Source organism: Gymnoscopelus braueri (genome assembly GCF_963280865.1).
Source record: "Gymnoscopelus braueri genome assembly, chromosome: 4".
In the NCBI taxonomy this organism is placed as follows: Eukaryota; Metazoa; Chordata; class Actinopteri; order Myctophiformes; family Myctophidae; genus Gymnoscopelus; species Gymnoscopelus braueri.
The window spans coordinates 24,218,550-24,235,439 of record NC_137605.1 but is presented as its reverse complement, the minus strand read 5'-3'; the positions used below and the strand labels follow the sequence as shown (position 1 = coordinate 24,235,439).

The window sequence follows — 16,890 nt, the reverse complement described above, 5'->3', positions numbered from 1 at the left end:
TCTCCCGTTTTAAAGGAGAAGCTGACAAAACTTGTACACTCAATTAATATATTTACTGTATGTAAAATTATTTTAAAGCCTTTAAAAAAAGAAAGAATAATCATCCTAGTTATTTATTTTCATCCAAGTGTGCTGCAGCTTCTCCTTTTCGCTTCTCCATTATAAGCCCTCTCTGCGATGAGTGTTCTCTACTAGTTATCAGTAAACTGCCAAATGGCATTCATAATCATAACGATATTTGACTCAAGCGTTCATTTGGGTCACACATCTAGGCATTCATATTACTATGTACAAGTATCAATATCTGTACCTGGTAACTATTGTGTTATTGAGTCATTGTTGCTGTCATGATAATTCACTGCTGTGTGAATGCAGTAGGCTTGATAGATTACAGTACAATAGTTCCAATGTACTTGCAAAGTGGGTACACAGTATTATGAGCTCCTAAGTGAACTGTGACTTTTATTTTTCATTGTGTTCTGTTTGCCTTGTATGATTTCTGTTTATGCACAATGAATCCTCCAGAAAGGGGGCACCCATTGTGAATACCTCTCTTATCTATGCCAAAACCAATGCAATGTTACTCTGCACTACTCGTGTATGATGCATTAATTTCTTTTTATATATAGTATATATTCATTTTAATCTTCTTTACTTTATACCTTTTTGGATGTGTTCCATGCGTGTTTTTTTTCTTTTTCTTTTTCTTTTTTTTGTAGATGATTTTGCTAAATTACGTACAGTTGATTTCTGGTTACAAAAAAAAGAAACAGGAAAAAAAAAAGTAGAACCTCCACTCTCAGGCTTGTCTCAGGAATCAGCAATCTGAAAACTCAGGGAATATTTCAGGTTGTTGGAATTGATTGTTTATTGAAGGAGTTAAGTAGGGTTCATTCACGACAAAATAGGAATGCAAAATATTTGTCTATTAGGGTTTGTGTTAACCACTTATGCCCTGTTTTATACTTAGTTGTACGAAGGTGTCGCCTAGAAATGGCAAAAATAGATGAACTACAAGGTTGTGAGCATGTAGATCTGCTATTTCACTATTTTTGAAGCGTTTTGAAAACTTTTGCCTATAAATGACATGCCCGAAATAGGGATGTCAGGTTGAAAAGTGGGAAAAAGGAACACATGAGTGTTCCAAACTCCAAAGAGATGGACTTGTGTCCATTTTTGAATGTCTTAGCTTATCACCAGTGTCCTGCAGAAAAGCAAACCAATGCTGGTCAAAGAATCATGTAGTGAAACTGTTGAGATGATTTACAAGCATATGGATTTTTATGAACTTGTTCTTTGTCAACTTTGTCATCTTAACAAGTCGGCTGATGTTCTTTATTTTTCTCAAGCATTTCTTTGACATAACTTGCCATGATATGAAGAAAATGTTCCACTATTGTATTTTTCCTCTGTAATCGTCGTAGATGGGGATGTAGTAGAATATCGTTATGGGATAGGGGCTGACAATATACAAATCGGGGGTCGTCTCATCTCAGAACATGGCAAATACATGGTATTGCAGACTATCAATGCTTATGACAAGAAAGAATGTGTAATATGCATTCCTGTTTCATTTCCAGAAAAGGCTGTTGGGTGGGAGGGGTTCACAAGTTTAACAAAATTGAGCAAGCAAGGATATGAAAGTGAGACTCACAGTAAATGCCCTGACTTGTAGGAAGGGTGTACTTTTCTCATTGTTTCAATTGCAACACCTCTGAACTAAATGCTTTTCAATACTTCAGATTAAAGGGGAGACTTCATGAAGAGTTATGTCATTTAGTTTTCAGACTTTTCAAAGCTGTGAGACCGATACATACCCCTATTCAAAATGTAAACTGATTACAAAAGGTTATTCTGCTCCTTTTGATATCTATTGTTTAAGCTCAGGTGACTGAAACTAACGGCAGCATATATTGTACTGTTTGTAAAATAATTCCACCACAGTGATCCAATGTAAAGTCCATGTTCTAATCCCCCAAACCCATTTTGACTCCCCATTTAACGTGTTACTGTGATTTAATTGTTGGGTGTTAGATGGGTTAGATATACCTTAAAAGTTTCATGGACATGATGCTTAATTTATACTCTGTATAAATCAGGCTTGTGATCTGTGTGCTCAGGGTGATGTTTGAAGCGCATCAAAGCATATATCACATTTTACCTTGTGTTTGGCAGATTCTTTTTTTAATAAGATCTTGTTAGTGACCATTGGCCATATGATTTGTGATGTGTCTTTAACATGTAAATGGCTGAAGCTATTTCCAAAATGAATGTGTGCAGTTATTACTGAAGAATGTATTAATATTTACTGCCAAACTAAACATCTAAGTTGATCTCAGGCAATTCAATGACTTTGTCGACGGTAAGCAGCATGTAGGCTGTTCCAAGTATAAACTGTGATTGTTTCTATAAAATGTAAAGATCTTCTCAATTTCCTAATAAATATGTCAATATTCACATACCGTTTTCTTTTTGTCTAATTGAGTGAATTTATTGTGGCGGTAACATATGGGCACCTCGATGTAAAATTGGCTATTTTGCCCAAAATGTAAAAAAGAGAAATTGAAAAATGGTCTTAAGCAAAGTATACATGATTAGAACATACTTAATCATTCGACAATTAAGGTCTAATATTTATACAATTGCTACAAAACCTGTACATTCAGTCATTTTGGGGCATAAACAAGAAGTTGAAGGATAAAATGAAGTCTGACAATGATGTACCATGCATGTTCACATCATGTATACTTTACATTACTTAATATTTTATTTTATTTTAAATTTTGGACACAATAGACAATTTTACATCGAGGTGCCCAGATGTCCCAAGTGCCCACTTATCCTGTATCCATCGTGACGACCCACTAGAGGCGCTGTTCTCTCCATTTTCGATAACGGCATAAAATGGGTTAATCCAACATGGCCGCTTCCTACACTTCATGAGCGGTGTAAACAACAGTCATACAGTCGTAAAAATGAAGCTCCCTCGAGCTGCACGCTTACTAATTCAGAGCAGTTGTTCCAGACATCAGACAACTTGCAGAACCTTCGCGACTGTTGTGCTAAAACAGCCAGTTACAGCAGCAGCAGCACCACATAGTAACACATGTTCAGGGGTTCATACACAGAGGTTGTACTCCTCTACTGGTCCTACTGGAGGAGGACATAGTAACACATGTTCAGGGGTTCATACACAGAGGTTGTACTCCTCTACTGGTCCTACTGGAGGAGGACATAGTAACACATGTTCAGGGGTTCATACACAGAGGTTGTACTCCTCTACTGGTCCTACTGGAGGAGGATGCTGCTCTGCACTGGTCTACAGGAACCATGGAGACCCTGCTCAAGTTGTACAGTAAGTAAGGATGTGTTTGTAATGGTCTTCTTGACTGACAGTCGTGCACTTTATGTGATTATTATTCATGTGGCTATGGGGTCAAATAGAAATATGCATTTTAAAGGTAGGATATTGTGATAGTGTTACTGATGTAACTGATTGTTAAAAGTTTTTTTTTTAAAGTTAGAGCTCAACATGTTGATCATAATCATAGAGCTAAATAATGTATTTGAACCAAATCTGCTTATAACACTATAATTGCAGTTATAAGCACTTATACATAATACCATCATATTCATAACACATTATGATAATCCCTTTGAATGAATTTATAAGGTCAAGTATCATAATGCTTAGTAATTACTGGTTACTCCCTTTTTCTTTTTGCCAGGATCAGTGTATTAGGCTATACATCGCATAGTTGTACAGTTAGTACTACAATATAATATTTTTTATAATGCATTATAATCACTGTTATAATTATAATGCATTATATTATGATTATAGTGTGAAGTCACTAAAAGTGATGATTGCTTGGTTTAAGTAAGGTGAAAAAATGTGCATTAAATCTATGTAAGAACAACAGCGACTACTGTACCTTTCTTTTTGTAAGTCGATCTGGATAAGAGTAGCTAAATGTATAAATTGTAAACACCAAACATTACTTTACTTAAAGCACCTAATGACAACTTAGTGACTTATGTACTTAATGTTTATAATGCATTATGGACGTGGGCTTCATAGGAAGTGGTACCCTACGTTTTCAACAAGGTTTTAACATGTTTGATGGTTGCCAGGTTGGAGAACGTGGACCTGCCCTCCATTGGTGCAAAAGATGTTCTTGTCAAAATGCTGGCAGCCCCAATCAACCCTGCAGACATCAACATGATTCAAGGTACTCAAATCTGGTAACTTTGTGGAGGTTGACATGTGGTTGTATTATGCTGATGAATTGAATACATAGGACCACAATGGAAACAAGTCCCCAGGACTTTTTTTTGTGTTATCCTTTTAGCCTAAATGTCTGACTGTACTGTGCTGTTACATTTCTGTCTAATAAAGTATTCAATCAAAAGGGTAATCAATTTGTAGCTTATTTCTCCTTTGAATTTGTTAAACTTCAGTGTAAGTCAGATGTCATGGTCGGATCTTAGGGTGTGGGTTGGGTTAAAAATGTTAGACGACAGTGTGGAATTAAGAGTATTAGTGATTATGATTTTTAAAGTGTGGTTCCAAAGAATACATTATAATCCCTTCATATTTGAAAATACAGTGTTCGCTTTCAGGGAAATTTGTTGTAATTTGACTGTCTATTGAGAAATTTGGAAAATCCACACTAATCTAGTCCCTAGATAGCAAACAGGAAGTCTTGGGAAGAAGTGTTGCAATAGTAAACCTTTTAGCTTACCAAAATGTGTCAATCCTGACAAACACCTATCTTACAGGGAAGTATGCCAGTGAACTGATATCCTAGTTCTCCTAATTTCACTTCACTATTTAGCTCATAGAGAAGTGATAATTAGACAAAAAAAACATTTAACATTTTTACCTAAAACAACGATGATGATATACTGTAAATGATGATGATTTTCACCAAAATAGAGACACCAGGGTTAATGTGGTTAACTTTCTGTTGAACACTGAATGGATTGTTTGATTAATCATTTGACCCCCTTCTTTCCAGGCACATATGCTATCCTCCCTGACTTCCCAGCAGTGGGGGGTAATGAGGGCGTGGCTGAGGTTGTGGAACTGGGGAGCCAGGTGAAATCTCTCAAAGTGGGAGACTGGGTTATTCCCAAAGACACTGGGCAAGGTAAATTACCAACGCCATGTACTATTGATGCTATTGATTGATGATCCAACCCAAAATATATTTTTATTAATCAACGTTGTGGCCAGTTGACCCGCCCACCTGAATCCGCCGATAATTGCTTGTGAAGCTTACCTGAACCCACCTGACCCACGGGTCAACCTGCGCATCACTACCATGTACTATCATAGTAGATAGAATATGAAGTATTTTCTTCGTTACATTGTATGTGGTGTCACAACGCAATTGCCCCTAAGAGCTTTGATTTATTGTAGAAAAACATCTTAAGTAGATGTTTGCCAGCTAATACATCTTAAAGCTGCGCCTCAACCCATTTTCAGCTTTATCTTCATATAATTGGATGGTACCATTTCTGTCTGCTCGCTCTGCATCTCAGAGGTGGCCTGTGGACAGTTCTGAAACCTGCCTACCAATGACATCATCGGTGGTCATTTCAAACCAAGATTTCAAACTCTTTTTTTTTAAATTATTGATGCAAGGGCTTCTATTTCAGCAAGCCAACTTTCCAGGAAGAGAAAGGCTGTAGTTTCCATTAGTTTGGACTCTCCACAGATTATGTAATTTGTAGGCAGGTTTCTTAACTGTCCTCAGCCCACCTCTGAGAAGCAGAGTGAGTTGACGGAAATGGTGCCATCTTAGTATAATGAGCATTAATGAGGACCAAATAAACGAAGATAAGGTTGAAAATGGGTGACATGTTTTTTTAACAGCCAGGCCATTAATTCTTCAACATAGCATTTTTCTAGTATGCATGAATATTCTAGCGAGACGGGAATACTGTACATGTTATCACGGTCATGTGCACTTTGAGGCTTTGAAACCTGCACTGAGTCTCTTCTATTTCTGTCTTTGTATGTCACTCTCTGGAGCCAAGTTTCAACTACTGTAAATACCCAAGTAGTTGTTAGTCTAATTGTGAGACTTGATAATGAATTGTATCCAGGGACCTGGAGGACAGCAGCAGTGCTAGCAGAGGAAGATGTCATCTCACTGCCAAATGACATTCCCTTGTTGTGTGCTGCCACACTGGGGGTCAACCCCTGCACTGCCTTCAGGATGCTGGCTGACTTTAAGGACCTCAAGCCAGGTAATTATAGTCAGCTGGGCTCCTACAGCAGTCGGTGGAGTTTCTTTTCACAGCCGGCAGCATATTGACTCAATGAAGGTTCAATGAAGTTCAGTTACAGTTAAATGTTTTCTTTTTCATATATTTAAGTTTAATATAGGCTATATACTTAATATCTTTTCTTTTGTATTTCAAAAAGTTATTTGTGTTTATTTGTTTTTAATTTAATTGTTCTCAAATAGAAATTGTTTTTGAAAATGATTTCAAGATTTCACACTTTCTCATTTTGGGTTATTTGTTTTTTGTCTCTAGTAATGTCAAGCTGCCATGAAAACCCAGTAGAGTCTTTAATATAATGCTGTTCATGTGTTGTCCTTTCAGGTGACACAGTGATCCAAAATGCATCCAACAGTGGAGTAGGTCAGGCTGTTATACAGATTGCCGCTGCAAGGGGAGTCAACACCATCAACGTTGTACGAGACAGGTAAACCTCACACCTGACTAATGCGCGTAAAAGCACGATTCCGTAGCAAATATCTGTCAATTAATGACTGGCTATGAGTTTGACCCTCCACACGGCAGTTTAAGTCCATGAAGTCTTTGTCTACTGATTAGCATGTTTTCAGTGCCTAATATAATCATTAGCTGGGGGTTATCAGTCGGTCGCTGTTAGCAGTGTTATTGGCGGCAGGTGGGGTCGTCTGTCAGGAACTATCAGCGCAAATGTTTCATGAGTGTACTGAACTTCCTCATTGCATCTCCGTCTCTTTGTAGGCCAGAGTTCACGCAGCTCAGTGACCGGCTGAAGGCCATGGGGGCCAGCCATGTCATCAAGGAGGAGACGCTAAGACGGCCTGAGATGAAAGAACTATTCAAGGTCTGCGCGTCCATCATCATCTGCATTTATAAAGATACATTTTTTGGCTTTTTGTGCCTTTATTGATAGGATAGTGAGTTGACAGGAAATGGGGGGTGACACGCGGCAAAGGCCGTCGGGATCGGGACTTGAACCCGCGACGCGCTGTCAGGCTACGTTTGGAGCCTAGGTGCCCGGACCACTACGCCATTAGTCCGGGCCATCATCTACATTTTAACCACATTCTGTGCCATTCTGGGCATGTCATGTAATTACATGACATAATTACAAACATTTGTCGAAAATAGCAGATCAAGCTCACAACACATCACGTTGGGGGGGGCAGATATTCCATTGTGAACTAGATTCCAACTCTGCCTCCAGGAAGGTGAGGTTATTGGTGTGTTTTATCAACCTTGCCATTCCCTAGTTCGTCCCTCAACTTGTCCCACTCTGAATTATTCACAAACGTATTTGATTCATTTCTTTTACGAATCAACCCCTGGGGGACCCCGGTCATTGTTGTTTACTAAGGGTCAAATACCTAATGGTCTCGATTTGGTTGATATTTCTCTTTCTAAAAGACGTGTTCAAGACCCAAGCTGGCACTGAACGGCGTTGGGGGCAAGAGTGCAACGGAGCTCCTCCGTCACCTACAGGTTGGAGGTTGCATGGTGACCTATGGAGGCATGGCTAAACAGCCTGTCATTGTACCTGTGGTAAGACAAGCTTCATGTTGTTTTTTTCTAGGGCTGGGACTTGATTCAAAAAATGTATCTAATTAATTCTAAAGGCTTTGTTGTAATTAATTAATCGCATGTTTAAACGCATATCAATATTTCACCTGAGAAGCCATTTATTTTCAGTTAAAACAGATTTTGGTATACGAGTGAATCAATGAGTGAATACATAGGTTTAAGCAAAAAATATGTAGTTTTTTTTATCAAGGTGGTGCTAAACAGATCGACAAATCAGTGCAAGTTTTACCATAAAGTGCAGCAATTTTAGGAATATATTCAGAGATTCAGGTAGCCTATATAATTCAAGGACCTTCTGTAAACTCAAGCACAAGTAAAGCACAATACTTTCAAGTATATTCCAGAACAGTGGAAACCCTGACCATTAGGAGAAATAAAAATAATGTCTTGATTGACCTTATTGTCCAATATCCTGTATGAACAAACCAGACTAACAAAAACAAAACTCTCTGTTGCTTCAAAGGCCATAACACTACCAACAATTTGGTTAGTCCATACTGATTTTAAAATAGAAATAAGATAAGACCCCATCAGTCCAACTCTCCCTCAATATCCTTGGCCAAAATACGCCTGAAACTCGTCCAGTGAGAAAGGTTCTGTGGTGCAAAAATGAAGTGCGATTAAAATGTGTTAATGTTTTTAAATGCGTTAATTTTCTGTAATTAATTAATTAATCAGTTAAAGTCCCAGCCGTATTTTTTTTCATAAGTGGTGTGATAGTGTTGCTGTGTCCTACATCCTCTAAACTAAGTGACCTTACTTCCTCCAGAGTGCTCTCATTTTTAAGGATGTGGAAGTGCGTGGCTTTTGGGTCACACGGTGGAAGAAGGATCACGCAAATGGTGAGTTTGTCAAGAAGAGAATGTGTACAAGTACTCATTATGTACTACTGTATAAGCAGAACGTCTTTTAACACAGTGGTTCTCAAACTTGTTCATGTTAAGGATCCCCAGATTTATATGTATTTGGCCACGGACCCCCATCTGAAAAGCTTTGATTTGTGTTAAAAATGTTCCAAATTATTCAATATTTTTTAACAAATTTAAAAATATTTTCTAATATAGCAGATCTACAACGCATTGCATCTTGATCAGCTTGTAGATCGGTTGTTTTTTAATAGCAATAGTATAATATAGGGTTAAAAGTGGTGAAAGTGATTTTGATGGGGACCCCCTGGAAACCCCCTCAACCCCCCTAGGGGTCCCTGGACCCCACTTTGAGAACAAACTGTTTTAACCCATTCAAACCGGGAAAGCATTTGTGTCATTTTAGATTTGTACGTTGGCTATTCAAAAATAGTAGATATACAAGCTCACAGCTTGTACATCTGCTATTTTTGAACATTTTTGGAAAATCTCGAAAGTGTGAGAACTACTGATTTAGAAAGCATTTGTAGAATTGGCCTCAGGTCTTAATGGGTTAAGATGCATCCCAAACAGGAAATTCTGCTATGTTTAGTTATTTTTCTTATTTTGCCTGTCCCTAGACGAAGGGGCCTTCAGAGGCATGCTGGAGGAGCTGTGCTCCCTGGTGCGCCAGGGGAAGCTGACCGCACCGGGCTGTACTGAGGTCAGCCTGCAGGACTACCGCACAGCCCTGGACTCCGCCATGCAGCCTTTCATCTCATCCAAACAGGTCCTGGTCATGTGACCCGTTTGAGCTCTCCCCGGAGCAATAAAAACTGCACTGTCAAAATCCCAGCGTGTGAAGAACCAAGACCATAATGTATTATTGTTCAAAAATAAGTTGCTCAAGCACACAATCAATAAATGTTCATCTTCTGTAGCTCAAAGTGCACAATCAGTTGCAATGGCACTTGAGTTGGTTTACAGGCAGTGATCAAAAACACTTCCTGTGGAATTACAGGAATAATCTAGCAGCTATGACAATAAAGTCGTAATTGGCAGTTGGTTTATTGTGTATATAGCACTGTATGTTCCTCAGGTAAGAATGCACTCACTTACCATATTTGGCTGAAAAACAAATGGCCAATATGTCAAAGCACTTTTCTGTTTTCTGCTTGAATTAAACATGCGATAAATGATTTAAGAATATTGAAGATAAATGTGCTGTTTTCCTGGTATAAGTTACATTTTACACATACCTGACTGATTTCAGCATTCGTGTTGCATCACTGGGTGAAAATGCATAATTGGTAGCAGTGGCTACCAATTATTAAAGACAAATAATAATGGAATTATTATTTAACAATAGATTAAAGACAAATAATAATAAAAAAGACATTGCTTATATCAAAAGCTCTTTACTTGAATCGTATGATATGGCAGGCAATGGCTCACTGAATGGCAAAAGGTTCAGTGACAGGTGGTAGACTGGGATCGGTTCGCTTTGCAGTTTGCATATCTGGTCTAGAGCAATCTGGGAACCCAGAGCCAGTGAGAATGAAAAACAGCGCCCTCTGCTGTTTGTACTATCTCTCACTGGCTCTGGGACAATGACGACGCAGCACCTGTGCGCAAGGAAACCGGGGTTTTAGTCTGCCTTCACGCTCCACTTCCGGGTGGTGCGACTATGTTTTCATAACCACTAACAATATTTCTACACGGAACACTAACACCACTTCTCTCAGAGAACATGGATCGTTTTGGTTATAAGCCCACTTGTTTCTATGATGAAAGAGCAAGTTAAAATGTGAATATCTTTCCGTGGTTTGTCTGCTCCGCGGACGCTATTGTTAAATTAGTTTTGGCTTGTTTCGAGTAGGGAAGGATCAGCGGACACGTAAATCCCGCCCACTACATTTGATTGGGTAAAGCGCGGCCTGCTTCCTGATCTGAAGGCACGCCCACGCCCACACAGTGCGTACACGTTATGACGAACCTTCACGACAGATTCCAACGCAGAGCAGAATCTGTTCTTGAGAGATTAGGTCTAGAGTGGATACAGAAATGGACTGTTTTTAAAACTCGACCCACCCGTCCAATTATGAGAGACCTACCTGACACGAAAGAATGTGTTAAATCAATGAGGGAGTGGTTGACCCGTAGACTGACCTGCGGCGGACAGTAGGCCAAATGGGCTCTTGACCAGATATGATGATCACTGCACAGCAATTAGAAACCAGTCTTTCCACAGGTACTGCAGATGGCCTGGTGATGCAAGATTAGATGGGTGGTGATGTTTCAACTTCAATGCTATTTTACAAGTAATTCAAGACAACACCGAATGCCACAGTGAGGACTGGCAGCAAGGCAGTATGAAGTGAAGTGGCTCCTTCTTTCTCCAGACAGTGTTCATAACTGTCAAAGTCTACCTCTCTAACAGCACACACGTGGTCAATACGGCAGTCACTGTCGCATTTTGTCAGGTCGTAGTTGACTGAGTTGAACTCGTAGTATTTCTGTAGGTAGCTGTGGTCGTTGGCCATGTTCTCCAGCACCTGGTGCATGGAGGCTGGAGAGGCGTCTGCCACCCTGAAGCTCTCTGTCAGGCGGTACTCCTGCTCCCAGTGAGCCTGGGCTTGGTTGGCACGGGTCAGGTTCAGGTAGTATGTCACCACATCCTGTGGGAGTTGATATAGGAAAGGCCATGAATGAAAATTGGACTACAGTATGCATGAGCAGATTCTACATACTGTGTACATGGCACGGTTACACATTCATGGTCCCTCAGTCAAAAAAGGGTGTACTTAACCCCATTAACCCTCTTGTCCCTCTTTTGGCACATTAAGTGAAGAGAAAGTCCTTTTCTTACTTTAACTAGGAGTGTTTGAGTGTCGTATTCAAAGATACGGATCCCAGGGTTGTTGGCTCCATCTACGACCCCAGGCAGTGTTGTCTTCCATGGTGAGACCCCTGGGCTCAAGAACATTGCACTGATAGGAGAGCCTGTTGCAGAGAGAAGGCAACATATTGAAACTCCCTAAACATATATACTGAGGCTGAAATTAACAAGACCATTATATGAATTATTGTTCAAAATGAGTTGCTCAAGCACACAATCAATAAATGTACGTGTATCTTCTGTAGCAGGCTCAAAGTCCACAATCTGTGGCAATGTCACTTGAGTTGACATACGGTCATTGCCAGTGATCAAAAACTGTAATTGGCAATAGGTGTCATTGTTAAATAGGTTCACTGGTGTAGTAATATTGATGTACATGGACTTTTCCACCCTCATAAAATGAAATAATTAGGTCTACATCCTCATATAACAATTAATTACTTAAACCTCAGCATCCATATTGTGGGGAAAACCTTCACAGAAAATAGCAGATCTACAAGCCAAGTATAGGGTTTAAGTGGTCAATAACAGTACAATTATTTAGAGTTAACTAAGTGCATAGTTGATCGTATTCCCAAGGGCTCTATAGGCCCTCTCCTGTTTTCAATCTACACTCAAAATATTTGATTATATTCTAGTGACAATAGCCGATCTACAAGCTGTGAGCTTGTAGCTATGCCATGTTTGCCGATTGTTAGCCCCAGAAAAGGGATGCTAGGGTTCAAGTAGTTAAAATATTGGATTTTACTTGAATCAAAGCCAATGCATACAAAATAATAACAAAGGAAACAAATGTATATGAATACCTGCAGAGTTGTAGAACATGCGGAAGCTGTCAGTGTGATGATGACCAAAGAACTGGCCAGCGATTACAGAATGATGTTTCAGGATCAGCTCCAAATAGCGCTTATTGAACTCCGCGGTAAACCAAGGCATACTCCTCTTCTTCTCAAAGAAACCTGGAGGAACGTGGCCAATGATGTACACCTGAAAGACACAAGACACAATCTGGGAGATGCTATAGAGTCTATAGATATATGATTCTCATCATTTTTCATCTCAAGGACCCTCAATTTAATAATAGTATTATGCCACGGAGCTCGACACGATACTTTATGTCTGAGATCCCAATTCATACTGTACAATTCTCTACACACTCAGGTCATTTGGTAAAATAAGAATTCTAAAGTTTCATTTACTGTAGATGCTGTACTGTTTTGAGTTTCACACGGAAGAGAAGGAAGTTTACCTTCTCCTTGTTGTTGCCTGCCTCTGTCAGAACCTGATCAGCCCATTTGAACTGGCCCACTGGGTCTGCCATGTTCTGGGTCTGCTTGTTCTGACTGTAGTGCAGGTTGGTGTTTAGGACCAGGACCCTGAAGCCTTCTCGATTCAACAGCTTCTCACTGTAATATCCACCTATACAAAAGAAAATGTACATGTTAAATTCAACAGTGCATGAGCAGTTTGTACATACTGTGTACATGCATGGCAAGGTTACACATCCCTCAGTCAAATAACTGTAGATACTTTCAATTGTTAATATATATATTATTTTTTTTGATGTACAATAATAGTCTACTCATGCTAAATATATACAGTTCTTGATATCATGTGAGCTTACAAGTGTAGATCATCTATTTTTGCAACATTTGGAAAAATGTTGAAAAAAGGTGAATCATTTAGCCATTTTTAACATACAGTAAGTCATCTCTTCTGGGGATCCCTGGCACAAATCCTTTCCTTCAGAGGGTCTGCGGAATTTATACATATCAATTTGGGAGTCCTTGACGTGAAAAGGTTTAAGAACCTGCTTCATACTGTTGTAAATTGGTTATTTTCGGCACACAAATAAACTATATATCAGGCTTCAGGCATCAAGTAAAACTGTACATCCACCGTTTTTGAAGGTTTCAAGTGACTTTGTCTCCATCCAGCCCTCCCACATCTGTGCAATCCGGTCATAGATGTAATTTGGTCCAGAAGGATGCTGGTTCTTAGGGTGGTAGTCATGGTTACCCAGGGCTGAGTACACCGTAGTGTCTGTGAGATGATAACCAAGAGCATTTGACCATCAGTTCCTCAATGTGAACACAAGTGCCTGATGATACGTTTTATCTGCTTAAATCAAAGGATTTATCTCTCCCAACTTTAGGCCGACACCATGTAGCCTAATATCCTCAGCGTCAATTTAGCTCAGAGAGTAAAGCATTAGTATAGTTTAACACAAGTTCTGAAGGTCAAACTGGTATCAGGACAGGGCCACCTTCACAAGATGAGATCTACAGTATGAGTTAGAGATGTACCGATACCATTTTGTCCTTCCCGATACCGATACCGATTCCGATACCCATAACTTGCGTATCGGTCGATACCGAGTACCGATCCAATTAAAACGTTTGAGAACCACTGATCTAGGAATAAATAAAAATGTATCAATATATATATAAAACAGCAGTGCAACATCAGCTGAAGCATTCAAAATACAAAATAATTGATTACTGTAAATGACAAATTATGTGGTATGGGAACCACCGATTTTAGGAATTATGGGCAGCTTTTCCGATACTGGTATCGGTATCGGAACAACTCTAGTATGAGTGAACAAACAACTCAAATCAACACTGGAGTCAACTCCAAATAACCGAATTAGTTAGGAAATGTGTATGAGGTGAACCTGACTTGGAAAGAGTTGATTTATGATGTGGGTGAGATTGCTGACTATGTAGAGAACTGCCTCTTCTCCCAGATCCTCATTTGGAACATGTGGGGTGTCATCTCTGGAAAGGTAAACAACAGATGGTGTAAATTAGCCTAACTGAAAGCTTAACACGTCTACACGTGTTAATCTTTGTTATTTTATGGTGTTACAGCTGTACCCATATATTTATCCCTAAAGCAGCTAGATCTACATACCCCGTCCAGAAGATGAAGTCTGGCTCTGGCAGGATGTTCTTCATGGCATACAGTGTGGAGTTAATAAGGGTCCATGGTGCATCACAAACATAGTCGCCAAATTCCCCCGCATTGTCCGCAGGACGCTGGCCACTGGACGCACACACCCGTTCAGGCTGATCGCTGGGGTCATAAGTTGGGTCCCAGTGTAGATCTGTGATGTGCCAAAACTTCCCTGCAGTAATGAATGCGTGATTACAGTATATCATCATATAACCCAGCAATTCTCAAAATAGGTCTTAAACACATATTAGCTCTATTTAAATTTTCAGCTACTCAAAAATAGTAGATCTACAAGCTCACGATGCCTCGCAATGTGACGTGTTGTGAGCTTGTAGATCTTCTGTTTTGTAAGAATATTGACACATTCTTCTTATGGTGATCCTTGGTACAAAATCTCTTCAGATAAGGGTCCACGGCCAAATAGGTCTACACATCAATTTGGGAGTCCTTCCTTGACAGGAAAATGTTTGAGAAGATATAGCCATATCTAAGTTGCTCTGGTAAATGATAATTCCTAGCTAAGTATATATGAAATAATTTGGTTAAAATCTACCATATTTATACTAGCATACTACTCACCAGACAACGCAAAAGCTCCACAGCGGAGAAGTACACATGATAGGAGAAGAAGGCTCTTCATTGTAGGCATGTTAACAGGAGTATAGGCTAATCTCGAGAGCAACACTGTTATCTTTCTGTTGTGTCCTGGTTTAGTCAAGATAAGATACAACGTGACACTTCAGAGGGCGTACTCACTATTGTGCAGTTTCTGCAAATATCTCACCTGCCTATTGTAGTTTAAAGTCACATGCAACATCTATAAAGTAGCGTATAATATGTGCAATATCTACAATAGTTACTATATTTCTGATCTAATTCTAAAATGGTGAACCATACACTTCCAATACTGTTCACCTAAGTGTTTCATAGTGCATGTACTCGTACATCCTTGTGACAATAAATCTCTTGAAATCCTGCTTACACTTGGTCTGACCCTATATTCCTTACTTTGTACTTAGCCTGCTATATGCCATATACAGTAGCGTATCATGTTTCTATGTGTCACTACAACCAAGTAAAATTCCTTGTAGGTGAACACTAGATTCTGATTCTAATTCAATTTGACTTGCCTTTAGACATGATATCAGTAATTCAATCAGATGCAATAATGACCATAAACATTTAATCCTATCTGTTTATAGACTCACAAGCCAGTCTCTAAACTCTTCACTCAACTAGTCTCCCAGCCTTCATTGCAGAACCAGTCCAAAGTCCTTACCAGCCCCTTGCCAGCACAAAAGAGGACCAGGTAGTGGCAGAGAGAGAGCCCCTCCACACCGGACATCCCTCCCCTGGGGACTGCCTCACAGGTGTTCATTATATTCTGGTATTGTGTTATTATTTGGAAAGGCAGGGAAGTTCGCACACTGTAGCTCCCAGTAGAAAATGTATTTAGTTACAAACAAACTTTTCCGATACTGGTATCGGTATCGGAACAACTCTAGTATGAGTGAACAAAAAACTCAACACTGGAGTCAACTCCAAATAACCACATTAGTTAGGAAATGTGTATGAGGTGAACCTGACTTGGAAAGAGTTGATTTATGATGTGGGTGAGGTTGCTGACTATGTAGAGAACTGCCTCTTCTCCCAGATCCTCTTTTGGAACATGTGGGGTGTCATCTCTGGAAAGGTAAACAACAGATGGTGTAAATTAGCCTAACTGAAAGCCTAACACGTCTACACGTGTTAATCTCCCTACCAAATACATGTTTTACACGAGACAGCAGGTGTCTCATTGTTATTTTATGGTGTTATAAAGGCAGGGAAGTTCGCACACTGTAGCTCCCAGTAGAAAATGTATTTAGTTACAAACAACGTTTCGACCACTGTGGGTCTTCATGAGGTCTTCAGAGACCTGCTACAGTGTGCAAACTTCCCTTCCTTTCTTCCTAAGTACATATTGTTGTGCACGTGCTTCCCTCTGGACTCTATTCGTTATTAATTGCCATGGGGGATGCGTTGAGGGGATTTGTGATGAATGTTGTCAGTTTATGTAAACCATTCAACCCTGTCCTGTTAGTACCTAGTCATGGTCTGTTGTAGTCTGTTGTAGTTTTTGTCTAAATGTTTCCCTGAAAAATCTCAAAATAAATGATTGAAAAAAAAGTTAACCATTCATTTTATAGGAGAAACCATGAGTGTGCTGAGAGGTTACCCACTGGGGGCTGATGACAACAAGGTAACTGCATCTATCAGAGGAGGCAGGTGGGCATGTGGTCTGTTATCACTCCGTCCATGTTCCCTATGAACACACACAGACAAACTGGATAGAAG

General features: G+C 39.6%; 2 protein-coding genes across 3 annotated transcripts; one reads left to right on the top strand and one right to left on the bottom strand.

Annotated features, from left to right (window-relative positions):
* Nucleotides 1-2,920: 2,920 nt before the first annotated feature.
* Nucleotides 2,921-10,023, top strand: LOC308084002 (enoyl-[acyl-carrier-protein] reductase, mitochondrial-like). 2 transcript variants are annotated; one of them, XM_080426465.1, is made up of 10 exons: nucleotides 2,921-3,130; nucleotides 3,269-3,355; nucleotides 4,135-4,232; nucleotides 5,022-5,153; nucleotides 6,115-6,258; nucleotides 6,619-6,721; nucleotides 7,012-7,114; nucleotides 7,678-7,812; nucleotides 8,621-8,693; nucleotides 9,338-10,023. In XM_080426465.1, the coding sequence occupies exons 1-10, from the start codon at nucleotides 2,940-2,942 to the stop codon at nucleotides 9,499-9,501; spliced, it is 1,230 nt and encodes a 409-aa protein (XP_080282591.1). In that variant the 5' UTR covers nucleotides 2,921-2,939; the 3' UTR covers nucleotides 9,502-10,023. The 2 variants fall into 2 exon arrangements, with proteins under 2 accessions (XP_080282591.1, XP_080282590.1); XM_080426464.1 differs by having other exon boundaries at nucleotides 2,921-3,355.
* A 988-nt stretch (nucleotides 10,024-11,011) lies between these two features.
* Nucleotides 11,012-14,723, bottom strand: smpdl3b (sphingomyelin phosphodiesterase acid like 3B; the record flags this gene model as incomplete). The annotated part of the gene is made up of 7 exons (XM_080425844.1): nucleotides 14,512-14,723; nucleotides 14,278-14,375; nucleotides 13,495-13,638; nucleotides 12,845-13,014; nucleotides 12,402-12,582; nucleotides 11,566-11,699; nucleotides 11,012-11,374 (listed from the first exon to the last, which is right to left on the bottom strand). The coding sequence occupies exons 1-7, from the start codon at nucleotides 14,553-14,555 to the stop codon at nucleotides 11,012-11,014; spliced, it is 1,134 nt and encodes a 377-aa protein (XP_080281970.1). The 5' UTR covers nucleotides 14,556-14,723.
* Nucleotides 14,724-16,890: the final 2,167 nt, after the last annotated feature.